General features: G+C 43.0%; 1 protein-coding gene and 1 long non-coding RNA gene across 3 annotated transcripts in view; one reads left to right on the forward strand and one right to left on the reverse strand.

The window, feature by feature from the left end:
- Positions 1-17,553, reverse strand: part of Ube2e3 (ubiquitin conjugating enzyme E2 E3) — a 55,039-nt gene extending 37,486 nt beyond the window's left edge. The window contains exons 1-3 of one of the 2 annotated variants that reach the window (XM_021643323.2): positions 17,273-17,553; positions 15,980-16,201; positions 14,216-14,266 (exon numbers count right to left, since the gene is read on the reverse strand). In XM_021643323.2, the coding sequence (XP_021498998.2) occupies positions 14,216-14,266; positions 15,980-16,201; positions 17,273-17,451 (452 nt within the window). In that variant the 5' untranslated portion in view covers positions 17,452-17,553. Of the gene's footprint in view, positions 1-14,215; positions 14,267-15,979; positions 16,202-16,783; positions 16,974-17,272 lie in introns of those variants that run through there. The other variant, XM_021643322.2, reaches the window with a different exon arrangement.
- LOC132655930 (uncharacterized) overlaps positions 16,100-27,113 on the forward strand; it is a 33,059-nt gene continuing 22,045 nt past the window's right edge. Inside the window, exon 1 of the long non-coding RNA XR_009593894.1 lies at positions 16,100-16,230. This is a non-coding gene — a long non-coding RNA (uncharacterized LOC132655930). The remainder of the gene's footprint in view (positions 16,231-27,113) is intronic.

Here is a 27,113-nt window from a genome sequence, read left to right on the forward strand (position 1 = left end):
TTTTTACTAATAAAACTACTATATGAAACAGCTGTTCTACTCTCGGAGAGATGCCCAAAGGCTCCATACCCATCACAAAGGCATGCCCACCACGTGTATCCTTCCTATTTACGACAGTAAAGAATGGGCCAGCCTGAGTGTCTACCAGCAGGTGACTGGATAATGAACATGTGGCGATACTCAACATGAATATTACTCAGCCAGGAAAAAAAGAAAATCATGAAATTTTCAGGAGAAAGGATGAACTTGGAAAGTATACTTCACAGAATGGAACCATGCTAAGAATGAAAATACATACACATTTTCTCTCTCATGTATGAAGAACTGGTCTATAATGCACACATGTACATATGAAAACAGGCTTAAGTGTGGATATAATCTAAAATTTAGAAAGAAGACCAAGGGAGGATGAGGAAGGACTGCCATAGGCAAAAGAATATGGTCATGAAAGATGATATACAACTTTATTTTAGTTTTAACTCCATAGATTTTTTTTTTTCTTGTAGATATGCAAACTCAGCTTTCTGAAGCACCAAAATCCAGTTCCATATGTTAGTCCTTTGAGGTAGTGATGGTGAAAGTTCGGCTGCCTTTTTACTTTCATTGAGCAATACCAAAAAATGAAGCAGACATACCCAGTCATGGACCAACACATCTGTCACACTGACCCACTCAGAAAAGTGATTTTTAAAAAACTGCTTTAGTGGAATAGGTAGTGGTATCTGAGATTTTCTCTTTTCTGCTTAAAGCTATTATCAAGTCATTCTGTTACAATGTTATTTAATATGTAAACTGCACCGCTGTATGTAAAGTATGTTTTTGAAAAATTAAAAACAGATGCTGGAGAGATGGCTCAGCAGTTACAAGAATGTGCTCCTCTTCTGAAGAACCTGGGTTCAATTCCCAGAACCCACATGGCAGCTCATAACCATCTGTAATTCCAGTGCCAGGAGATCTAATGCCCTCTCCTGTCCTCAGAAGGCAGTAGGCACACATATGGTACACAGACATATATGTCTACACTCATAAACTAATGAGGAGGTCTCTCTGGGAAGGAGCAGGACCGGACAAAAGAACACACAGCAAGTGACCCACAGAAATACTAGACACAAAAAGGACGGGAAGACAGCACACAGAGCCAGAAGATAAATAGTAACAATAATAAAAACATTTTCTAAAATAAAAATATTTAAATACCACTAGTGAGCAATTGGCTGTACCCAGCCCTATACGATGCACACATTAATGGTGATAAAATTTAGCTTACAAAGATAAACAACAATAAATAATAGGGACTAGGGAAATACTCATAATGAAATTAAAAAGAAAAACAGACTTTTTTTAAAAAGCCTAAAATGGAGATTTACATTGTGCGAAAAGATAACTCAACCTGGAGAAGGAAGCTGGAAAGATTACCAGTTATTTTATGAACACAAAAAAGTATGTTTAAAACTGGGGTTAACTGAGAGGAAAGAGCCTGGACAGTCTGAAGATAATGAGATACCAATGGCCAAATAGACCCTGGATCTTTTAGGTTATGTGAGCCAGTCTGTTCTGAGCTCCTATGTCTGCACCAATAGGACTTCTCATACACACACAGTATTTTTATAAGCAACTCACATAAAAACAGTGCTAAAATTGTTTTATCGACCACCAAAATGCAACTACATACAAATACAAACTTTGATTTTACTTAAAATCATTTGAAGGGATTGTTGAAATGGTTTGTCAGGTACAGCATGTGCTACATAAGTAAGACTGGCAATCTGAGTTCAATCCCTGGAACCCATGTGATGGTGGAGGCAGACAACTGATTCCACAAACATGCTGGAGCTGGGGTACGGGCATTACACACACAAACACACACACACACACACAGTCAAATCACATGACTGAATTAAATTCTGAATGCACAGAATTTAAACATTACTTAAAATATTTTCTTTGTAAAACACGCTCCTGTAGACTTAAGCACTAGCTTGCAAAATGAGATTTGACAAAAGGCCGGAAATGTCTCCCAGCATATTCTTTTCACAGTTGTTTTAGCGTATTATTACTGCAAAGAGACACCATGACTACGGCAGCTCTTATAAATGATAATTAGGGGCTTGCTTACAGTTTAAGGGTTAGTCTGTGATCATGATGGTGGGAAGCACATGGGGATGGCACTGGAGCAATAGCTTCAAGTTTTAAATCCTGATCCACAAGTAACAGGCAGAGATGGAACCTGCTGTGGGCTTTTAAAACCTCAAACATCTTCCCCGAGTAAAACAAACCTCCAAAGCACAGCTCCTAGTCCTTCTCAAACAGTTCCGCTAAGTGGGGATAAGCATTCAAACAAAGAGTCTATGGGGACCATTCCCATTCCAATCGCAACAGTATCAGGACTAAAATGACTTCCTCTTTAAAAAGAGAGAAGCTCTAAATGAGAATACAATCAACATAAACTTATTACTGATATTGCTGATGTTAAGCTTAATAAGTCAAGTTACTTAATATAAATGTATCAATAAATATTTAAAATAGTAACATTCATTTTTACAACTAAACACTCTCCTTTTCCCTCTCTGTTTCAACCCTTAACTGTAAAAATTATCCTAGGTTCTTAAAAGACAGTAACTTTAAGACAGTAATACAAGGGGAAGTGGGGGAAAAGAAAGTACTGTTAAACGGATGTATTAATCATCCTTCACCCCCAACCTCACATAAACCTCCCTTGCACACATTCACAGTCACTGTATTTGTGGTGGTTTGAATGAGAATGGCTCCCATAGGCTCATATATTTCAATACCTACCTGATCTTTAGTTGATACAAGTATGAAAAGTATGAGACAAAGAGACTTTCTTAGAATAAGACAAAAGCTCATAGAAGATATTAGGAAGGCCATTTCAGGTAATAGATGAAAACCCTACTAGGACAGGTTTGTCTGTAAATAAAACTCACTAACAAGAAAAAAAAAAAAGCAAAGGAATTCATAAAGTAACAGTTGTAGTTGTGTGCGTCAGAGAGAGAACACATACACAGAAATGCATAACTCCACAGAACTCAAATTAACTGTAAGATTTCAGAATAGAAGAGGCCTAAAAAGTGAAATATAGAGAGAAGAAAAGTATTTTTTCCCAACAGACACATACATACAATAAAAATCCCATAAATTTGGGCCTCGGGTTCATAGAATACAGACCTATGCATGAGAGTAGGAGTTTGTATCCCAGGACCCGAGTAAGAAAGCCAAGAGGCTCCAGCAGCCTATCACAGTCCTACTGTTCCCTGAAAAGACACAAAGGAGGCTAGGTAGGCTAGGTCTCAGCACAGAGCAAAAGGAGGGTGCCCAACGTCAGTTTCCTCAAGTATGTGCACAAGGACCTCCCCATCGTACTGTGGAGGGGAGGTAAAACAGTGTGACCAAAACACAATGGATGAAAATCTCTAAAACTAATAAAATGTCCTAATTAAGTAATGAAGTAGAACATCTGGTATTCTTGCAGCAGACCAAGTTTGGTGCCCAGCACCCTCACAGGGCAGGGCACACCGGCCTATAGTCCAGTTTCAGAGGACCTGACACCTTCTGGCCTCTTCAGGAAACAACATACAGGTATATACGTACCTACACACAAACATCTGCACACATGCAGACACCTTCATACACAAATAAAAACGAAATAATCCAAACCATCATGTGACCTCCCCATGAACACACACATACCCCGCATCTGTGCACAGATGCATATAAACAAAAGAATTAAGTAAATATGTTCTACAAGGGTAGTAACAGTGACATTGTAAAGCAGCACTATTCACTGGAAGGCAACAGGAGTTAACCAGGATCCACGTCCTCGTCCTGCTTTTGCAGCATACCTACACTACTGGTGTGTGATGCCTTCTCTCAGAGCTGCTGCAAAACACCTGACATAAGCAACTTAAGGGTAAGTGGACTCATGGTTTTGATAAATTCAGTCCATCAGGGCAAAAGACTGCAGCTGGGGGGAGCACCGCTGTCCCCAATGTGGAGGGAACAAGAGCCTGCACAAAAAGCAGAGGACAAAAACACAGGACCAGGAACAGGCCACGCCACCTGTCCTCAGGGAAAAGGTCTGTCAGCCAGACCCTACCTCCTGTAATTCACATAACCTCCCCAAACAATGCCACCACCTGGGACCAAGTGCTCAAAAATAAAAGCCTACAAAGGGCTGTTCAGTCAGATAATACCAAAAAAGTTTGCCAAGTCCTGAATGTCTACTGATAGAAAAACATTCTTAAGTTTTCCTTAAAAAAAAAAAAAGGAAAAAAAGAAAAAGAAAAGTCAATTGTCAACAAGGTATCTTATGACTCTGCTGCGCTGAAACACCATGACCAAAAACCAATTTGGGAAGAAAGGTTTTATTTGGTTTATACTTCCATATCACTGTTCATCATTGAAGGAAGTCAGGACAGGAACTCAAACAGGGCAGGAACCTGAAGGCAGGAGCTGATGCAGAGACCTTGAAGGGGTGCTGCTTACTGGCTTGTTTCATGTGGCTTGCTCAGCCTGCTTTCTTATAGAACCCAGGACCACCAGCCCAGGAATGGCTCCACCTACAACAGGCTGGGTGCTCTCCTATCAATCACTAAAATATAAAATGCCCTACAGCTGGCAGCCCAGGAGTGGCTCCACCCACAACAGGCTGGGTGCTCTCCTATCAATCACTAAAATATAAAATGCCCTACAGCTGGCAGCCCAAGAATGGCTCCACCCACAACAGGCTGGGTGCTCTCCTATCAATCACTAAAATATAAAATGCCCTACAGCTGGATTTTATGGAGCAGTTTCTCAGTTGAGGTTCCCTCCTTTCAGATAGCTCTAGCTTGTGCCAAGTTGACATGACTAGCCTAGCCAGCACAATGGTAAAAAAGAAGGGGTAGAATATAAATTCAGTTTATCTCTGATCAAGCCTCTTGTCCTAACTCCCAAATTTAAAGATACATCAATGAAATAAAAAATTCCAAGTTACTTAACAGGAGCCTAGTAAACAAAATATAGACCACAGCCAATTCAGCTCAGTTTCTTTAGTAAGTAAGCTATAAAATGAAAAGAAATGGAGAAATCTGGGGCTCAGAAGACATTAAAAGTGGTTCTCAACCTTCCTAATATTTCTCTGCACTTTAATACAGTTCCTCATGCTGTGGTGACATCAATCACACAATTATTTTCATTGCTATTCACAACTGTAGTTTTGCTACTGTTACGAACTGTTTCTAACTACCTGATATGCAGAATATCCGATAAGGAGCCACTGTGATTGGGCCTTTTGATACCAATCCCCAAAGGGGAGGAGCCCTGACAACCACTGCACTAAAGTCTCATCCCAGTCTTCTGGCTCAAGTTAGGAGTAGGAGAGGCCAAGCCATTCACAGCACATTCGTAATGTTGAATAATGACTAAGGAACTGTGACCTAAAAGTAGTCTACATCTTTTGAAAAAGAGTACTACAATATCTATTTTTAAAGGGAAGAAATGAGGCAATGCTAAGATCTACTTTGAGTAATAACATGGAAAGTTAAAGGAATGGACTGTCCAGATGAAACAAGAAGAGCCAGGGATTGGTGACTTTCTGCAATGGGATGGAAGCCGTATGGGGAGTTTATTATGCTTGTTTGTTTTCTTCTACATGTTTGATATTTTCCATAAAAAGATAATTAAAAAAAATTAAGACACTGCAGCAAGGAACTGTTCTTACAATATACTTCAGAGTTCAAAGAAAAGAACAAAATGAATACTTTTTAAACAAAGCACTTTAACAGAAATGCTAATAGCAAGCATGTGCAAATTTAACAAAAATGACTTCTAAATTTTTTCAAAGACATTATTTAAATAAAACGAAAGCCTGTTCCATAAATCACATACATGCCTCAAATTATGTGAGTTGTCCAAGTGGGAGGTGTTACCTCATGTGATACCAGGCCAACAGTGCAGACACGCACAGCACGAGTCAACAGGCAAGTGCTCTTATACTGGGCAAGAATAAACTCATTAAGCCAATGCCTCACTGTGTCCTCTTCATTGTGCTGTCACTACTTTCTAAATTTAGAAAACTACAAAATGCATCAGAAGCCATAAAAATATGCAGACACACACTTCTGAAATGCATTCTCTTGGGGATTCTGAATAAATGGATTCTTGACCTGCTAAATGTGAAAAAAAAATACAACTGTAAGAAACCTATACAATTTTAAATAGCGAAACTCTCTAAAAATAATCGCCTTCAGAAGGGAAATAAATGGTGTTTATAAAAAGTGAGACATGGATGAAATGAGAAGATCGTCATGATGATTTGTAAAGAAAAATAAAATGAAGAGGTAGCAAACTCATGTTTCCCTAGGCCTTTCATTCAGCCCAAAATAAGTGGTGCTACACTCCCAAAAGCAATTTCAGACTAGGTATATCTTTATTTTTCCCCAGACAAGCTGGATGTTAAACAGAATGACAAAGAATATTTGCTCTGGGACCCTGAAGGAGCAAAAAAGAAAATGAAAAGAAAAACCCTTTGCAAATGACACACAACTGGTCAAAACCCCTCCCAGCAGGCTGACTAACCCTCTGACAGTGAGTGTCCACTGCAATATTGGGATTCCTTCCACGGCTCTCAAAGTTTTGCTACAAAAAGCCAAAAAAGTAAAGCAATCATTATACCCAGTAAAAGCCAAACAAAGGACCAGATCTTTAAAGTTTAGAAACACCGTTTAACCATTATTAGTGATACTACATTTAATGACAACTGAGCACCACAGGTGTCATAGCCAAGCCTAAGCTTTCTACTTATAGACCCTATAAATGCTATAATACTAAGAGATAAGACCTCAAAGTTTACAATGTAATTTTAAGTCAGCATCTAAACAAAATGTAAGGAACACATCTGAGTAATAAAGTTCTATAAACCTGGTCTATGGCTCTGAGAACATTATATTAATTTTGTTTAAATAAAAAAAAAAAAAAGACCAGCTGCTAGAAACATATTAGGAAAGAAAATCCCCATAACAGTATCTGACAGCAACTTCATATAAGGAACTTTAATAAACAGTGGCACTACTGAAAACAAACAAAAATAATTATGAGGGATGAAACATAAAGCCAACATCTGCAAAAAATTGGATGAGAAGATTATCATGGATAGAAGCGCTATCAGCCTTACACTTCCCTGAACATCTTGTGTGCCTGGCAGCTTTCCCCAACAAAGCACAGAAATTCTTAACTGCACAGAGATTTTTATGAAATTCATAAAAACGGACTGCTTTCACGGTAACCCAGAGAAAATGGAGATTTATCATCTGTCCATAAGAAAGCCATACAAAGAAGACTACAAAGCTGAAAACAAAGGTTTATCTTTTCCATTATGAACACATTCAACCCTTTCTTAGCTCTGTCCTTACAAGGAGAGAAGAAAGAGAACTGGCAACCTTGGGAATGCTTCCTGCAAACAAAATCCTTCATAAAGACACCTCCCTTCCTAAAAAGAGAAGGCCCAACACCACTAAGCTGAAGAAAGTAGCTCTTTTTTCCCCTACTTAAACACCTGAACCTTACTTGTGACCTAAAGATTCTAAAACCATGCAGTACCAACACTTCGGTTACTTTCAAAGAGGAATAAAACAAAGCAATACTCTTATATTAAACACACACCCAGAGATCCACAAGCTTTGAATACTTTTCATCAGGTTTTTCAAACAGTATTGTTTGAAACAGAGGGGGGAAAAAAGCTTACTTTTAAATCTGCAGTTAGCTGGGATTTATGACTGATTCTTTCATGTTCATGGCACAACTTTTTTTTCACAACAACTCTTAGATTTACTTTTTAAGTTTAAACCAAGATATATTCTTGCCCTTATGACTTACACAAATCCTATTGACGTAGTAATGTTATTGAGCTGAAAGGCACCGGGGCGTGCCAGGCTGCTACTCAACTGTTCACTTGTTCCTCTTAGAGAGAACGACCGTCCTCTATCTGTGGCATGTATGTTTTTGTGGCAGAGAAACTGGTTTCCCCTGGAATGCCCATGAACTCCCTCACGTTTTTCAGTTAGTCACCTTACAGTTAGTCATGGCCGTGGAACCAATTTGTGTCTTATTTCCAAATGAAAGCACTGAAATCTGGCACATGACTCCTTCAATTCTCCTGACTAGATACATGTTCCAAGTGGCAGAGCTACAGGACAGAAGAATGCATTCCTGGACCCCACAGGATGTCTTCTGAATAAAAAATGCACCTTTATATGCTGAGCCAGTCACTCTTCTAAGCTTCTCTGTAATCACAGCACAGCTAGCAGAATTTGATTTCTTTTTACAGCCTAATTGCATTTAAATGCTTCAAGACAATTCATATTTGAAAATGCCACAACTTGTGTCTGTTAAAGGACCTCTTTTCTGTGTAACTTTATATATCTACAATAAGCAGAAGAATTTAAAAAAAAAGAGTATACTGAAAGCAAAGTGGGAAAATAATCCAATATGTACAGAACTGTAAAAGAAGCACTTAAAATTTCACTTTAAGAATAAAGACCTCTAAAAGCAACAATCTGATTTTTTTTTCTAGTAAGCACATAAAATATAAAATGAAAAACCAATGATGGAAAACTAACAACTCAGAAAGTGGATCCTCTTCTGGGAACAGGAGAAAGGGAAGCGGGGAGAGACCGCGAGCCTTTCACAGTGTGGCTCTCACCACCAGTCAGGGCGGAGGCTGGACTGTCCACCTGCTTATCCGTGAAGACCCAGAGTTTTCAGGAAGGATGGAACAAAATAATTTGGTAGCAAAACCAAGTTACAAGCTGATTTTCAATGACTTATTGTCTCTACTGATCCCACTTAGCAAGACTGTTCCCCAGTCTTTAGTGCAGAGAAACATTTATATTGTGACCATGGAGTGTGCGGCAAGCACACATAAACACAATGATCACACCACATTCCCTTTCCAAAACCTGACAGTTCATGCATCCTGAAACATACCTGGGCCCAAAGTTTGAAATAAAGGAGTCTGAAATTGTGGCATATGGCAGCCAGGCTGGTTAGCATCTTAATAATGGAAATAGAAAGCAAACCAAGAGCATACGGGCTTTCTTACTCATGTAACTTTGATGATTCTTCAAATGGTGTTTTTCCTATTTTGTTTTGTTTTGTGGTACTGGCAGTTAAACCAAGAGACTCACACACGCTAATCCATCACTCTACCACTGACGGCTAGCTCTGGGTCTGAACACTTCCTTAATAGTCCTTAGAACACCATAAGTACAATCAGCCAAAAGCCATACCGTGCCAATGGTACTTTTAACAATTAGGAGACCTAAAACACTGCTGGAAGCATGTCTGAGCTCAAAACCTGAAATTTAGCAGGTCCTCATGGTCTCACTTCCTGTGGCTCCACACATCATCACAATATAAGACAAATAAACTCTAATAGAGGACTGACAGGAGATGGGGTCATCAGTTTGGAAAAAAGCATAGGTGACTGCATGAAAGCTAACTTCACCAGGAAAACAGACAAAAGCAAACAGTCCACTGGCTGAGGAGGCAGAGCACAGAATCAAGTGTTCGTAACGTTCCTCATAGCTTTACCCATGCTTTTGTTCTGCGGACTCCTGGAAGGAGGAGGGCTGTCTTACACTTTACAGGGGTACAGCAGCACCTTCCACTTCTATCCTCTAAATCCGGTGGCCTTCTTTCCCATTTCTCAAGAACAATAAACATATATAGGCACTGGCAACCGTCCCCAAGATGGGGGCGAGGGTGCTGCCCTAATACTGGTCAAGAAGCAAAAGAAAAATATTGATCGTTTATCGAAGTTCATCGCCTAGAATCTCGGCCTCTAGCAAAATGCCTGAACATATTTCTCTGTTGAAAGACATCAGAAGAAAGAAAATAATCATATTCTATTCTCTAAACCTGTGCCTGGTTTTCTATTTGTCTCTGATATTTGTAAAACAAACAAACAAACAAACAAAAACAGAAGACCATGTTCTGCCTTCTCAATCTGAACACTCAAGCAAATCCAATTTTTCTAATAACCGAACACGACCCATCTGCTCTCACAGTGTCTCATTCCAGATGAGAATATGGCATAAGGTTCAGGGAAGAGAACACAATTGGCAGCATGGAACTCTGCACAAGCTTACTGTTCCCACCACTTTCTGACATTATCTGAACGGGGCATTAACAGATAACTAATTACACTATACCCTTCTCAAGGTACTGGTTTCAGTTACTTCTCTGGGAGAGAACATTTCTTTAGTCTTACAAACAGTCCAAGTCCTTCTATACTGGCTTATACGCAAAAAGTACGATTACTGTGAATATCAATTTCTTCTTATAATCAAGTAAAAATGGTAGCTTAGAATTATATTAGGATAATCATCTCTAACACCACAACTGAAAAAAGAACAAACATATATGCTCTTTAATGTTTTCTCCAATCCAAAAGATTGCTTCTTCTGGAGCTCCACGCTGTGCAGAGCTGAGGAAGCAGAAGGATAAACACACAGCCTAACTTAGCAGTGACATGGCTCTAAGGAGCACAAGGTCTGAACCCAGCTAGCCTCACTTCTACACTAGGACTTTTCAAACCTTAACACGCAAATCTTCAAAACCTGCTAAATTCAAGGTTCTGGCTCTACAATCTGACAGGGTGGGGGAGGGGAGGGAGACAGAGCAGCACTCTGTACTTCTCACAGTTCCACCTGTGATGCACAGCTCAACCCACCAGTAACGAAGGTCTGATCTAGCAGTAAACGTACTTTAAGCAGCCTCCAGTAGACAGTCGAAGAAAACCCCTGACTAAGATCATGAACAAGAGAGGAGTTAGCAGCTTCTCAAAGCTTAGGTTTCCAGTTTTACTTCTCTTCAGGAGTAAGCTGTCAAAATCTGTAAACACCTGCTTTTAGATTTTACCAGAAAATCCTTTTATATTTTAAACTTTTATCTGTAGTATCTACCACGACTACGCATTCCCCACATCCAAAAACTATACCAACATCCTAAACATCTGCATTATAATATACTCTAAGCATGCTAATGGGTATTTTAGAAGCATACATTTGTACTTGTTTATATACACAGAGAAATTCGGGCTAAGTTAGAAACACAGCTTCCTAAATGTGCAGTTTCTACAAGCCTTGCCTATAAGACAAGGTCACCCTTTTGGCACATCACTCCACGGTCATGTCAACAGGTTTCTCTAAAAGCAGAGCAACGCACACAGTTTTCTTTCAACTTCCCTAGCATGTGGATTATTTCCAGCCTTATCTGATGCCTTCATGGCAAGACTATAAATGTAAGCCAATGAGCACTTAGTCCATCAGCACGCTCATCTCCATGGGCAACCTGCTGGGTTTGAAATCACTGAGGAGACACGCCTCTTGGCTGTCTGTGAGGGTGTTTCCAAAGAGAGCTCTCTAAGAAGGGACTCCGATCCTGCCTGTGAGCAAAAGCAGCACTCCTAATTCCAAACCCGTACAACCAAATCGCCAGTGATCACACTGTCATCAATGGTCTTACTACCAGGAAAATGAAGGAATATACCCAACTACCGTCGAGCTTACTTCAGGGCACACAATTCAACAATTAAAACAATACTTGATCACTCTGGGTGATTAGACCCAACTAACGACTGCTAATTAAAGGAAGAAATATAATAAAAATCTTCCAACTGAATAATCTGGTTCTTTTTTTTTTCTGAATTTTCCTGGATTTCATTCAACTCTGAGATACAAATATGTTTTACATTTCTGCCCTGAATAGAATTAAATGTCACATACTTTGAAAGCTTAAAAACAAACAAAAATGAAACAACAAAAACCCACACACATCCAAAACCATAGTATTAGGTTTCTTACATTGCAGACAATGCAAACCCACGTATGTACTTATGAATAGAAAATTTCGTTTTTAACGGTAGCCTAAATAAAGAGTAAATTTAAAGTATACACTCTCTCTAAGCCTTACAAGAAACATTCAAACACCTATGAATTTTAAGAAACAATTCTTTCCCAGATCTGACAGGAAGGCAAAAAATATATATAATACAATTTAGACTTTTCTGTCAAAATCCAACACTGCCTGCACGCAAACAATCCACAAAGTTCCTATCGGGCTAAGGAATAAACCTTCCACACAGAATTAGACATAAAAGTATCTGGTCTTTTTACAGGCAAGGCACTGAAGAGAAGAAAGCCAAACCTCAAATTGCTAAGATAAAATTTATAATGTCCACTTTTTTCCTAACTACTTATGCAGCTGCAAAGAAACTCAGTAAAGAAATAGAAAACTGAAAGACGCCATCTGCAATATTCGACAGTTATGTGCACCGAGAGAAAACAGACCCAAACTGCTGGGCACAGGCAGGAACAAAGTCTCACTCTCCCACTAACTGGCGAATGCTGAAAGCACTCTCTCATGGACTGGTCCACCAAGGAAGAACACAGAGCAAGTAACTCTCTGCCCCACAGAAAGCTTCTATTTCCTCTAAAATAATTCTTGGTGACCTCCCAGGCTTTTAATGTAAAAGCTGGCTTCCTCAGCACCACAGGGATGCTATGAGGGCATCCAATACACGCCTACCACATTTTGTAGATTTACGCTTGGCCCCTACTTTGTGCTATCTGCAGAAAAATCAACTATCTTTTCTTTGACCTTACACACAATTTTCAAATAGCAAAGTTTTGTGCTGATCTTTGCATGTCTCATACTGAAAAAATAAGTTTACACATTGAAAATTAAGTGATTCTTTAAGAGAGCAAACTTAGGTTGACCTTCTTAAATGAACACAGATTTGACACACCATTTAGGAGGTTGTACAGAAATACTTCTGTGTAATCAATTTACTTTATTTTTAAAGCAGCAAAAATGTAGCATTAGTCACTCATAATTAGTTGTAAATTTTCTAACAACTAAAAAAAGTGAAAACAGTTTAAAAACATTTATTAAACATAGCCACAATATTATCACTTCAACAAATAACAGCAAAATTTTATGCTCTGCTAAACTTTTAAAATCCAATGCATATGTCACACTTTAGCATGTCACTTTGAACTGGCCACAAGTAAAGCATCAAGAGCTGCATGTGGTTAGTGGCTACAGAACTGGGTAACAGAGCTCCTAAATTAATACGATGAGCTTGGACGTACCTGCACTTAATAAGCAGAACTATTAATTCACTGGAAACTCAGAATCAGATCACCTTATCAACAGATCTGATTAATGTAGTAAGAGGTCAATGGTAACATTTGTGTTTATGGCTGACTTAAGAGATACATCTTGTTATCAACACAAGCAAACAAAAGAACAAACAAAAGAATTTGTAGTAGAAACAGATTAAACGCCAAGGCATTTTTCCCTACCCAAAACATCGCCTCAACTGCACAGCAACTCTCAATCATGAGAATCTATTTCTATGCAAATTATTTCAATTTATCTCTAAATGTGCTGCATTTCATAAGCCATATATGTAAAATCACTGTTCAAAAATAAGTAGTATAGATGAAACAAACAAACAAAAAAGACCAAAAAATGTACCCAGTGGCTACTTTTGGTACATATTAACATTATTAAACATAACTATCTTAAATTAGTCTACCTGGGTTCCAGTGAAATTCTTTCCACAATTACAACTTATTACTTACTAAGAATTTTCTCAAATAATTAGGACAATTGCTTAAAATGTAAATAATTCCAACAATGCATTGTCCGGAAAATAACTGAAACCATTAGTTTAGCACATAAAATTTATCCTTAAGGCAAATTACTGAATAAATCACACACAAATGACTACACTCTTCTTTATTGCGTTTACATTTTCTAACCCTAACACTGGATCCAGCAATTTCTAAATTTGGAAGGTTACTTCAGATTGCACACAAACAGTTCTTTAAATCTGAAAATTTTAGAAATCACTAAAATATGGTTTTGAACAAAAATGCTCTATAGCCACAGGCAAAATCAGCACCACCCACCCTGATTTCAGAAGCATAAAACCCTCTATTCGTAAGTTCACACTGTGCACATGCTAAAGAGTGCCTTTTCTCCCGTTTTTATTTAATTAATCTGGATAATTTTAGCTTAGTGCACTTCAAAACAAAAAAGGAAACAAATGAAGCCGGCTTCTTAGGCTGCACATATATCCAGGCAAGATCATTAATCTCTCAATATTTTCCCACAACTCAAAATCCAAACAAGAAAATTTGTTTCCTACCTGCAGTTAGGAGGAGGATCAAGGGTGATTTCAGCTAGCTCCTTCTGAATTCTGTTAATGAAATGAGAACAAACAAAAAGGATCTGAGGTAGTCTGCAGACTAACCGGGGAATCACACTGCCCTCTACCACCATGCAGTTAAATGCAAGGCTGGCTTTGCCTTCAGTAACGCTAACATGGCTGCTTCCTCTTTGTTCTCAGAGGCATAACCCAAATCCCTCAGCACAAACTTTGCAGCTCTTTTTCTCACGTGCTACCGTAAAAAAGTGTCTCATTTACACCTGATTGGAGGACTAGTACTTACTGACTACTAAGTGAAGGACATATAATCTATTAAAAAACAGTTTTTACCAAAGAAATTCTCTTTTCAAGCTTATATGCAAATGAGACAAAAAGGGAGGAGGGAAAACACCAGAGAATTTGACAATGACTTCAAGTCACTTTTTACTGAGCTAAAAAATTAATAGGCTGCTACAAGACCACATTCACAGTTTTGGCAATATTTTACCGGTAAGAAAAGTTAAAAATTACAAATATCTTTGCCAATAAAAATTTCAAATAGTCATTCACAGTAACTATGCCCGTCTTCTCTGATTTAAGGGCGAATAAATTTGCAAAGGAAGAAAATAAGTACATAAGCTCAAGGTATAAGCAAAAGGCAACCGTCCGTCCACTATTCACATTTAGAGCATTTTGAGCTTAGGGCATGTTTAATATGATCCTCTACAACACTACAGCAAACTGGGCACTTTCCAAGACTGCTCCTCACCAAAGAAATAGTCTAAAGCTTTGAGCATTTGACTGATAGTTAAAATCCACGCAAATATTTTGAATCACAATAAAAATACAACATATAATAGGAGTCCACATGTTTCTTCCTCCATTCCTGACCAATAAAAATCAACACAGCACATGTACTGGGTAATGTGGGTACATCTCATTTTAATCGCTAGCTTTTCTAGATAGTCCAACAGTACCACCACTGCAAGGCGGTGTACTTGCAGAATTTTTTCTGTCACCACAGAAAATAAGAGTCAACAGAAAACAACTGATCTTTAACTTCGCCCCAGTAATGTTTCCCCTGCTGTTAACCTGTCAAACGTATCTACAAGTTTTAGAGGGATGAGAAAGAAGGACAGTGACGTTTTCAGTCACACGTTTTCAGTCACGAATGACATCTAAAGATGTAACTGGCTACTTCTGAATTTTATGTGCCCTCACCAAGAAGGCAGAATAACAATAATTTAGCCACAACTGCACCCGTGCTGCAAGATTTAAAGTCTTCTTCATACAAACTGTGAGCCAACTTAAAGCACACTCTAAGATCTGCTTTCCAATACAGCCAAGCCTGGCCGTTAGCAATTTTCTAGCAAACATTATCATTTCTGACCATTCAATTTCATGGAGAGAGGCATTGCTGATCTCTAGAATTGTCAATTTCACTCGAGCACAGCTCACAAAGGGAAATCTCTCCAATGCACCATCTAATTTGGGTTCACCAAATTTTCCTTGCCAAGCCCCTTCATCTGTCAGAATGCGTGACTCCTGAAGTTACCATAGCACAGAACAAAGTACACTTGCTCTGGAGTCAAAGGCAGCTGCAGGAAGGCTGCCTAGACACCACGGAGTGACAGCTCACCCAAGTTCAAGTACATCTGGTGGAGGAGTATTTCTGAACCGTTGCCATTGACGCTGAGCCAACAAAAGCACCCAATGGGAGAAGAAGGCACCCCTTCAATGTGAGTCCTGCCCTGCAGCCATTACCTTTTAGCACTGGTGGATAACTTAGCAGTCGTCTTGCTAGAGAGTTTGGTGTTCTTCTTCTGCTGGGTGGCAGAAGGCTTTCTTTCCTCCTGTTCCTCGGGCTCTGGAGCGGCTGGGTCTCGCTGATCCGCATCTGAACTGCCGCTGCTGGTGCTGGGGCTCTCATCATCCGACCTCTGCCTATCACTGGACATCTTGGAGAAGTTATCCCTGGGAAAACTTCTGAGGAGAGAAGGGACCCGGAGAGAAAGGTTAGACCTTAAGAAATGACCCAGCAGCATGCTGCCCTCTCGATAAGCAGTAAGGGAGTGTTTCAGTGAAAGGATTCACAAGTCCCCGGACCTGTGGTCCAGCAAGGTTAGAGGGAGGCTGCTGTGCAAGGTACCACAGGCATGGAGGGATTCGGCAAACTCGAGTTGGAAAACCCACTCACATTTTTTCCCCATCCCTCAGACAATCTATCAATTGTCTACTTTCTCAGAAGGCTTGAGACAGATCTGCCAGGGAACTTGGGCAACGGGCATTAATAACATATGACAACTGTAAATAACAGATCTCTCCGGGAATGTTCGAAAGTCACTAATACCGTCTAAATATCTGCGGGCTGACACCGGTCCGAGCCGCCGGATCCTCCCTCCCCGGGGGGAAACAGACCCCGTTAGTCGCCCATACGCTTATTTACGGTGGCGGGTCCTCCCGTGCGCACCGAGAACCTTTGAACACAGCAGCCAAATTTAAAAAAAAAAAGAAAATCAACTGGCAGCCGCCCCACAGCCGTCCCCACGGCGGGCGGCGAGGATTCACCCGGCCAAGCCCGAGCTGCCACCCGGGGAAAGGCAGGATCCGAGCTGCGCCTCCCGCGACGCCGCCGGTGCCACCGGCGTCCCCCGCTCCGTTCCTCCCTCGCCGACCGACATTTTGTCAGGAAAAAAAAAAAAAAGGAAAAATCCGCAAAGCGGCCGGGAGCCCGCGGGCAAAACAAACAAACAAACAAACAAAAGCCCTCCCCGCCCCCCGCCCCCACGAGGGCGACCGATCGGCGCGGCCCGCCCCGGGGCGAGCGCCGGGGCCACGCAGCGCCGCGGTCCTTTGTGGGGAGGGAGGGCCGCGCAGGGGACCGCGCCGCCGCGCCCGCCGCCCGCCCGCCGCCGCCGGGGGATGCGGGAGCCGCCGGCCCGCGCCGCCGACCGACGAGCGCGGCGGACGGACGGACGAGCGCGGCGCCCGGCGCGAACAAAGCTGCCGCCCCCGCCCCCGCCGCCCCCCACGCGGGCCCCGGCCCCGCCGCCTTACCTCGGCCGCCCGCCCGCCCGGGCCGCTCGCGCGCCGCTACGCCGACGGGGAGGGAGGGAGCGCGCCGGCGAGCCTTCCTTGAGGAAATGGAGGCAGCCGGGGGGGGGAGGCACGGACGGGGGGGGCGGGAAAAAAAAAAAAAGCCGCCGCCGAGGCTCCGGCCCGCGAGTGTGGAACATGGAAAGTCGCAGGCGGCCGTGCAGTGCCGCGGCGCGGCCGGAGGGTGGCGCCGCCCCGCGCTCCGGGAGCCGCCGCCGCCGCCGCCGCCGCCGCCGCCGCCGCCGCCGAGGGGTGGGCGCTCCGCCGGCCGAGGCGCAGGGACGCGGGAGCCCCCCGCGCGCTCAGCCTCCGCGCCGGCCCGCTCGGCTCGCCTCGGCTCCTCCCGGCCGCGCCGTCAGCAAGTTCCGAGCGGGCGAGCCGGCCGGCCGGGCGGGAGCGCGCGCGCGCGGGGGTGGGGAGGGAGGGAGGGGCGGCGGCGGCGCGCGTGCCCGGCGGGCGGGCGCAGGGGCCGCGCGCCCCCGCCCCCGCGCGCGCGCCCGCTGAGCCTCCTCTTCCCCGCCGCCGGGGGTGGGGGCGGGGGGCGGGGGGCGGGGAGGGCGGGCTGGGAGATGCGCACGCGTCCGCCCGCGCGCGGCCGGGACAAAGAGCGCGGCGGGGACCGGCGGGCTGGCCCTGGCGCCCTGGGCCGCCGAGCTCGCCCTGGAGGAGGAGGAGGAGGAGGCGGGGGCGCGCTCGCGCGGGGCCGCGGGTGGCTTCCGGCCTGGGCCCGCCTCTCCCCCGCGACGCTGCCCATTGGCCTCCCCGCCGCGGGGGCCGCGGGGGCCGGCGCTGCCGGGGCGGAGGGGGATCCCGTACCTGAGCGGGAGCCCCGGCGCGCGGCCGGGCTTCCCCGGAGCCCCCGGGGGGCGGGAGGCGCGCGGCGCTGGGGAGGAGGCCCGCGCGCGGGCGGAGCGGGCTGCTCCCGGCCCCTGCGAGCCGCCGGCAAGGTGAAGCCCGCGGAGGGTGGCGGGGGCTTGACACCGGGCGCCGACCTCAATCCGCCCTGGCTCCCGTCCTGCGGCGTGGATGCCAGAGGGGACTGCCCTCCGGACGCCTGGAGAACTTAGAAAAATCCCCAACTGTTTTTCAAATGTCCCGCCCGAGATGGAAGGAGTGGAGGAAGGACGTTGGAGGGGCGACAGCCTGACATTCCGGGCGGCGGGCCCTTTCGCTGCAGGGTGGAGGGGCCCTGGGTGCGTCCGTGGCGGGGTCGGCAGGAAAAGTTTTCCGAGGGGGTCATGAAGGCTGCTTTGCTCCCGCCTTTCTGTTTGCGGAATCTGCAACTGGAGGCCAGTTTTGCCCCAAGCACTAACTAGACAGAAGTACAGACACTTCCTGTTTGCAGCTCCTGAGAACGTGTTCCAGTGATGGAACCTCAAAGGAATTTGTGCATTCCTCTCCCACAAGTGTCCAGGGCCAGGGGTGCTGGGAGAAAGAGTTCACAAGAGAAGCTAGCATGGCAGAGCCGTGAGAGATAAGCCAGTGTTCAAGGGGAAGAGGGGAAAAAAAAAATGAGTGAGCCAAAGCATAGTCCTCCAAATAGAAAAGCCTGGGTAAAAACAAGCTACTCATTAGGTCACGTTTGTAACTTTCGAAGACACGCGTTCGGTAAGATTACACAAAGGGGCGATCCGCCGCTACATGCTAGACACACAAACCTCTTTCACACTTGGTGTGTCCAGAGCCAAGTGTCCCACTTCCTGCCAGAAGGAAAGGCCGTGTCGGGAAGGAAACCCGTTACTGACTTTCACCCAGGTGGGAAGGAAGGAAGGATATTCCAGTTAGAACAAAGTCGTGTGAAGAGGGGTGGTGGTCTGTGGGTCAGTGCACCAACGCTTTGATTAGGCTGGAGGGTAGACAGGAGCTGAATCCGAAAACTTCCGACTTTACATCATGTGACAGCCCTTAGAGCACAGCCAGCCAGTTTGGAGTTTGGGCAAGGCTGAGGATGCAGCCTTGGCTGTGTGTAAAAGGTGAGTTTCTGAGGGAGATTCAATACCCTAGAAATAGCCTGAAGGCCCAAAGGCTAACTGTTGATAAATACTCCACGGATCTTTGGTGAGTTTGGACTCACGGAGTCTCAGAATATTTGGGAACTCTCAAATTCTTAAGCAGTTGGGAAAGCTCAGTTTCTAGTTGTGAAGAAATAGATAAAAAATGAGAAGTGCTGTATTACAGGAGAAAGAAAATGAGATTGGAGCAGTGGTTCAGAAGCAGCCTTTCTATGAAAAATAATAATTGTGTGCAAGGTAGAAAAGTATCCCACTTTATGACAACCTTTGTGTAATAAAAGTTTATTTAAAGTTAAACTAACAGTTGGAATTACTAATGCTGCTGAGAGTTGTGGCTGTGGGCTTCAACCAAGAGATGTTATATTGAACCGAGCCTGGAGGTATCAGTAGGCCGGGAGAAAATACACACAATAAAGACAATGTTCTTGGCAAAATACCTGAAAGCTGGTTGGGGATATACAGCTCAATAACAGAATGCTTGCCCACGTGCTCAGGGGCCTGGATTTGATCGCTACTGCCCCCGCCGAAAGAAAAGCAAGAAATAGAATTTAATAGGCATGTAGCAGATAATACCCTCCACATTGTTAAACTATGAAGACAGTGCAAGCATCCAGGTTTAGAGAGAGAAGCCCGTGCGCCACGATGCTAGGTCCTCAGCTACCTCCACCCAGTTTGCCAACCCAGCTGCTCCCGGGCTTTTTCTGGGTGCCCTGCAAAATACCATGATGCCACTCCCTGATGCAGGAGCGACTCCTCAGTTACGGCATGTTTTGGGTTTTATCGTGAAGTCCTTCCTCACAAGACACCCTGCTTATACTTACTTGACCTTTTCTGTTTGGTTTTGCAAGGTCTGTGTTTGAAATTAGGGATCGTCGTGAGGAATAAGCACTTCAGGTGGTATATAAATGTAAACTGATGCAAATTATCCCCTAAAATATATAGTGATTTTCCCCACGAGGTGCCATGAAACAGTACCAAGAAGCAGACGTCGGCTATGTGGTGATTGCCACCATTTCCTGTAATAAGGCTTGTGCAGCCTCTCGCAATCCTACAAGGATCAGACAGAGAGCAAAGACTGAACCCACATGCGGTGGCTATTCCCATTCCTGCAACCCCCCCTTCTCTTCCACCAAACCTTGTGACCCAGTGAGTCTGCTTTAAAAGATGAGAACAGGTGAGACGCGCATCTCATCTCTTCAGTGTGGGAGATGCTTTTCCACTAGCCTTCCAGTGAACCTCCAGGTTATCTAATCACATACCCATCGTTTTTTCAGTTGTTCAACAAGTTCCAAGGTTGGTATATTGTGTAGGCTAGGACGAGACTTACAAAACGAAACTCCTAGCAACCCACCGCTCACAGTAAATATGAAATGCAAACTTATTAATCTGTGGACTTAGAGTGGGTTTTTGTTTCTTTTTACCCTGTGACTTTTCTCGATGTTTCTTTCACATTTTTTAGGTTTTGGGTTTTGGTTTTGATGTTTTGCTTTGTTGTGGGCTCTTTCTAGTACTTTGCAATCACTTGTCTCCCTCAGGCTGTAAACTTTTCTCTTTCTACCTCTATTGGGTAAACTGAATTTGTTTACTGGGAAGCCAGGTGAAGCCCAGCTGTAGTTTACAAGGCTCTACCTGCCATAGTCTGCAGACTCCCAAAGTCCAATGACGTGCTTGACATCTGGGGGTCTCCCCAGGACATAGCGTGTGGAACCTGCGGCAGGCTGAGATCTCAGGCGGGACTATCTGTAAGCCTGGGCTCTAGAACACAGTGATCATTTCCCACTTTGTTTCTTTGAGATAACTCTGAGGTAGCACTATTCCTAATTGTCTGAGAAAGCACCAGATTGTTTCCCAAAGTGGTTGTACAAGGTTACATTCTCACCAGCAATGGAGGAGGATTCCCCTTTCTCCACATTCTCTCCAGCATGCATCATCCATCAGAAGGGCAAACAGGACAGGCATCAGAAGTAGGAGAAGACAAGGAACTGGACAGGAGCCTACCACAGAGGACTTCTGAAAGACTCTACCCACCAGGATATCAAAGGAGATACTGAGACTGGACCAAACTTTGGAGTGCTGGAATCCTTATGGAAGAAGAGGGAGATAGAAAGACCTGGAGGAGTCAGGAACTCCACAAGGAGAACAAAAGAGCCAAAATACCTGGGTTCAGGGGGGCCTTCAGGGACCAATACTCCAACAAAGAACCATGCATGGAGAGGACCTAGATGCCCTGTTCAAAGGGAACCCATAGGCAGCTCAATCTCCAAATTGGTTTCCTAGTAAGCGGTACAAGGGCTGTCTCTGACACAAACTCAGTGGGCAGCTCTTTGACCACCTCCCTGGGGGCAGGGGTGCAGCCTTGCCAGGCCACAGAAGAAATGATGCAGCCTGCCTTGATGAGACCTGATAAGCTAGGGTCAGATAGGAAGGGGAGGAGGTCCTCCCTATCAGGTGACTAGGGAAAGGGAATAGGGGGAGAAGAGGGAGTGGAATTGGGAGGAGATGAGGAAGGGAACTGCAGCAGGGATATAAAGTGAATAAACTGTAATAAATAAATATATAAATAAAATTAAATTAATAAAAAAGAAAACAAGACAGGCAGAAATCCTAAACTGAGATACCTCTCACTAAAAAAGAAAGAACAAGTTAATGATTAAGTTCTGGCAAGACGATTTTTCTTCAATTCCCTTTGTCCATTTTCAGAGGTGATAAAAGTGGGTAAGCCCTTTAGAAAACAGTTTTGTAGTTGCTGGGGTTTGCTTTAATTGTATGTACTAGCTCCACTTTAAGAAAGGTGTCTTGCCAGACATGGTGACTGTAGAAAGTTCATGGCTAGCCTGGACAACAGAGCAAGACCCTGCCTCAGAAGAAGAAAAGATGAGGAAAAGGAAGAAGAGGAGGAAGTAGGGGTGGAGGAGGGGAACTATAATTAAGGGAAACATCGGTTAATAAATATGAGGGGGGATATCTCTGAAAAGGTGGGAAGAGCCACAAAGATTGTACAGGAATACAGTTACACAACCTGTCCATCCGCACCGTGGAACTTACTGCTGTCAGCGATTGCGCACAACTAGTATGCACAAATACAGAGGCAGATTTCAAAAAGTGTTAATTAAAGCAGTCTTTTTTAAATTAATTTACCTTTATTTTATGTACATTGGTGCTTTGACCGTGTGTGTGTCTGACTGAAGATGTCAGATCCCCTGGAACAGGAGCTACACACAGTTGTGAGTTGCCATGCTGGGATTTGAACTCTGGACCTCTGGAAGAGCTGTTCATTGTTGTTCTACTTTAATGAGCAAGTGTTACCTTAACAGAAGGGAGGGGCAAGGTATGAATAAATACTCAGGCATGAACTTAGTAAAAACCGATGCTGCTTTTAACAAGCTTCTAGTTCTGGTTCTGTGTAAATTAAGAAGTGAAGATTCAGGCAGGCTGTTTTAGAATTTGTCATAATATTAAAGTTGATTAAAAAATGAAAAAAATCATTTGTAAATAATGAAAAACCCAATAACTAAGTAAATTAATATAAGAGACTTTGTCTAGATCACAGCAGAAAGGTTGTATAATTAACTAAAAGGTAATTATGCACCAACATGAAAGCAGATTACTTAGAGATATGTCTGTATCACATATCTAATTTATGTTGATATATGTATGATATAGAAATATCTCTAAATTAAGTTTATAATTAAAAAAGAAGGTCCCCATGAATTCCAGGCCAAACTGGGCTTCCTTGTCTCAAAACAGAAAAGCTAGAAAAGTTCTTAAAACTTTACTTCTTGGAAAAAACAAGCATAATTGTGTTCTTAATGAAGTTGAGAGGAGCTGTGACATGCAAAGAAGAGAACAACAAACAGCACAGGAGAAAATGTGTATTTGTCCAGGCAAACACTGAATCCTCAATGTGCCTTCCTGAGCATAGCCACACAAAAATGAAACAATAAACTACAAAATGGTTTTCACTGTGAAAAAAAGATTCGTATATGCCTCATATAGTTCTGTGTAACTTTATAAAATTATGAGGACATCATATAATTAAAGGAAAACTAGAAACAAGATCTACTTAACAGCATATAAAAATTATTCATCTTTGCCTTAAATATTTGAAATGTATATTAAAATAAGGTCGTACCTTTTTGCCAAATACCCGTGAGAGTAATGCGAATAGAGGCCTCCTCTGTATTTATTGAAGGCTCCGTAAATTGATAGAACCTCTTTGGAAAACCATTTGGCAGTAGTTTTCAAAGCCATAAAAGCGTTCATACCCTTTAACCTAGTGATTTTGCTTCTGGGAATCTATCCTAAGGAAATAATACAAAATGTTTTTAAATGCCATATGCCTGGCAATGTTTGTTCCCATGTAATCTGCCTTCTATAAGAATGAAATCCACTCAAACTGTCCAATATAAAGGGCGAGGCTTTAGTAAAATGATGGAAAATGACATGCGAATGTAAAATAAGAGGAATAGAACTGTGATTGTTACCAACTCCTGTTTGTGGCTAATCCAGTTTTTCTAAGGTCTGCTTATAGACTACTCACTTGATAAGGCTAGCCAGAGATTTGGGGTATCATTTTTTAACTGAAGCCTTAACACTATCATGTAGATTTTTTGGGGATGCTTTTCTCATAAGTAAAATCAGAATAAATGTGTATCTCTTCTTCAAGCAACAACTGTGAGCCCAGCAATCACCTGGGAAAATGTATAAAAGAGATTCGGGAGGAAATATGCAAGAAATCGTTTTAGATGAAGGAGTTTGCTTACTGGTAGTTCTGGATACTTTGTCTATTTTGCACAAATGATATCTAGTAGGGAAAGACTTGGTATGAAGCAATGTGCTTTCATTTGTAAATAAGGTACTTTAATCTGCCATGATAAGCCTGTTTACATCCTCGTGAATATCTTTATAACTGAGGCATGATGACAAGCTATCACTTCAGTGAGGATGCTTCAGCCGGGGAAGTTAAGGGTCAACTGTCCTAGATTCCTTAACGTTGCTCCTAACAACAGTAGACAGATCTTGAGAAGCCAGGCATGGTGGTTCATGGCAGTAGTGATTCCAGCACTTGGGATGCTGAGGCAGGAGAATTGCCATGAGTTTGGCCAGCCTTGATGACATAGTAAGTTCCAGGTTAGCCTAATCTAAAAGTGATAAGTGTGTCAAAAACAAGAACTTCAGAATTCTACCCCCATTCTGCTATACTTCTCATAGCCCCAAAGACATCACCAAGTCCTCTCCTCCCTTCTGTTAGCATTCTCATATCCTCCAAGGCATCACCAGCTTCTTCTAAACGTGTTTATTGACCTCCCTCTGTAACATGAAAGACTTTCTCTGTTATGGAGGTATAGGTCAGTACTGTTACAATCACTCAGACTATTTTCATATACTTATCATAGTTTATTTGCATAAAAATTTTTACTGTTTCCCCACTAATGTAAGGATAGAACACATATATGTGCTTGGCATGTAATGAATCATGAGGTTACCTCCACACGCAAAGCCAGCTGAAGGAAATACTGTGGAATAATAAGGAAAACAATATTTTCCCACCGTCTAAAATAATTTTCATAAAAAGCAGCATAGACCAAGCATACAAGACATAAAAGTGTGGAAAGAAATTAAAGGGCCGTGGGTTTGTATAGCTGGGTAGGTTGAGGGTGCTTGCGACCCCCTAAACAATGGGTGTGGTCCCTTTTCTCACAACACTTCCAATAGCTATAGTCAGAGCATGGATACCAAACCACAGATTTGCTTTGTTCCTAAAACATAGTAGGGCAGCAAAACTTCCCAACCCGCTCACTTACTGCATGGATGAGGTTAAGTTTAGTGTATCATAATGTGTAAATACTGACAATTAAGGTTAAAATCTATCTATTTCAACCAGGCTCATAGAAGAAATAATTTTTAAGATTAGTGGAGTCAGAACTTGTATGTATTTGGTCTAAGTGTGTCTGCTTCTTGCTCAGCATCATGCTAATGTGCATAAAAAGCAGTGCCATAGATTCTAGCTCCAGTTAATGAGCTTGTAGATAGCACCCCTGACAGTAAAAGGGAGAAGCCACTTGCTCCCTAAGTCTCCAGGAGCCCTTGGCATCATACAGAAGACCCAAGGAAGGCTCAGAGATCTCTGAGAAGGCCAGTGACTGTGGGGAGAGGAGCAGAGGGCCTGCTTGAGGGCCCCTGACACCCAGAGCTGAGCAATGTCAAGGCCTGACATTGGAAGTTCAAAAGCCTGAGTCCTCTAGCTAACCCTTCATCCTTGTAGGTGCTGTACCCAAAACTGGTGCGCGTGCGCGCGCACACACCAGAGCTTTTAAATTTAGGACAGCAATGATTTAAAAACATATTTGTTCACATGACTTGATGTTTCCCCTGTGTTATTAGAAATTTATCTTTTAAAAACCTGTGATGGCCAGGCAAGGTGATTCACCTCTGTAAAGATAACGAGATAAAGCACAGCGTTTGAGGACAGTCTGGGCTCCATGCTGAGACCTTGTCTCAAAAACAAAGCACACAAGAAGTCTACGACTTACCTTATGGCCTTTGCTTCCACACACAAAGAAATCTCCATAAAGTTTATTTAGAAAATATATCTATTAGCATATCTGAGACTGTATTTATTTAAGCCTAATGCATGCCCTTTACTTTATAGCACAAAGCGCAATGCTAAATATGCACCAAACAAAAATTATAGTATCATCTCTACTCTAAAGGGTTTATAACCTAAGAGGATGATTTAAAAAAGAGGTTCTCAATATCCCCAAACAAGAGCTCCCCACACCATAAACAGTGGCAGTTCCGTTTATCTGTGCAGTGTGAAATAAGCAGCCTCCAAGGACCCCGCTTTTACTGCCCTGAAGTGCATAAAATGTAAAAAGCAATTTCACATGCTTACTCAACAAATACTGAGAGTTCACCCAATGAGAAAACGGTATTTTTGTAGGCAGGTGACAAGTCTTTCAAAACATACCCCTGCACACACACACACACACACACACACACACACACGCACACAGTACACACACACTACACACAGAGAAAGCAGGCACCGATGAGTGGAGCCATGGTGGAGCAGATGAAAAACAAGTTCTATCTTAGGATAATTACACGGTTAAAAAGCAGCCGTTGATTATTTTTTAATTGTGGTAAGTTACCCTTCTTCTTAAAGGAGAGAGAGCAAACCTTCCTTCGGCTGAGCTACTTCAGATGCTGGGTTCTCATCCACTCCCTGCTGTCACAGTCACAGTTTGAGCACCAGTGCCCTGCATCCTGTCGGTTCTCAGGAAGCATATCCTGAAAAAAGTCGCCATACAGGTGTGCGGTAGGGACTACCTTTCCATGGCCAGTTCTGCATGCTGACTCTGAGACACTCTCGCCGACTCAGTGAGGCAAGTATGGAAACCAACACACGTACAGATAAAACAACTAGCTCTGGTCACAGGGCCAACACAGGGTGGCTTCTGACAGGAGCCAGCCTTTGGCTTCTAAGCGCTGCCACATCCAAAGAGAGGAATAACATTGCAAGTGAGGGGAGCCCACAGAACGGTGGAGAGGCAATTAATAGTTTTCTTGGCCCTCACAATCAACAGTAAAACTTGCTGCCTTCCACGACCCACTGGAAATGCTGAAAGCCAGTGGAGTGAATTAAAATGCTGTGGTTTCAGGAGGCTAACGGGGATTGCCTGCCTTCGGACAGTCTTTGTATTGTGAGGTTGGTAAAGACTGTTCAATGAGAAAGAAATGTGTAGGTAAGCTCTTGAAAAATATCAGAAATGATTGCAGTCTTGGAC

This window comes from Meriones unguiculatus, chromosome 8 (genome assembly GCF_030254825.1).
Source record: "Meriones unguiculatus strain TT.TT164.6M chromosome 8, Bangor_MerUng_6.1, whole genome shotgun sequence".
In the NCBI taxonomy this organism is placed as follows: Eukaryota; Metazoa; Chordata; class Mammalia; order Rodentia; family Muridae; genus Meriones; species Meriones unguiculatus.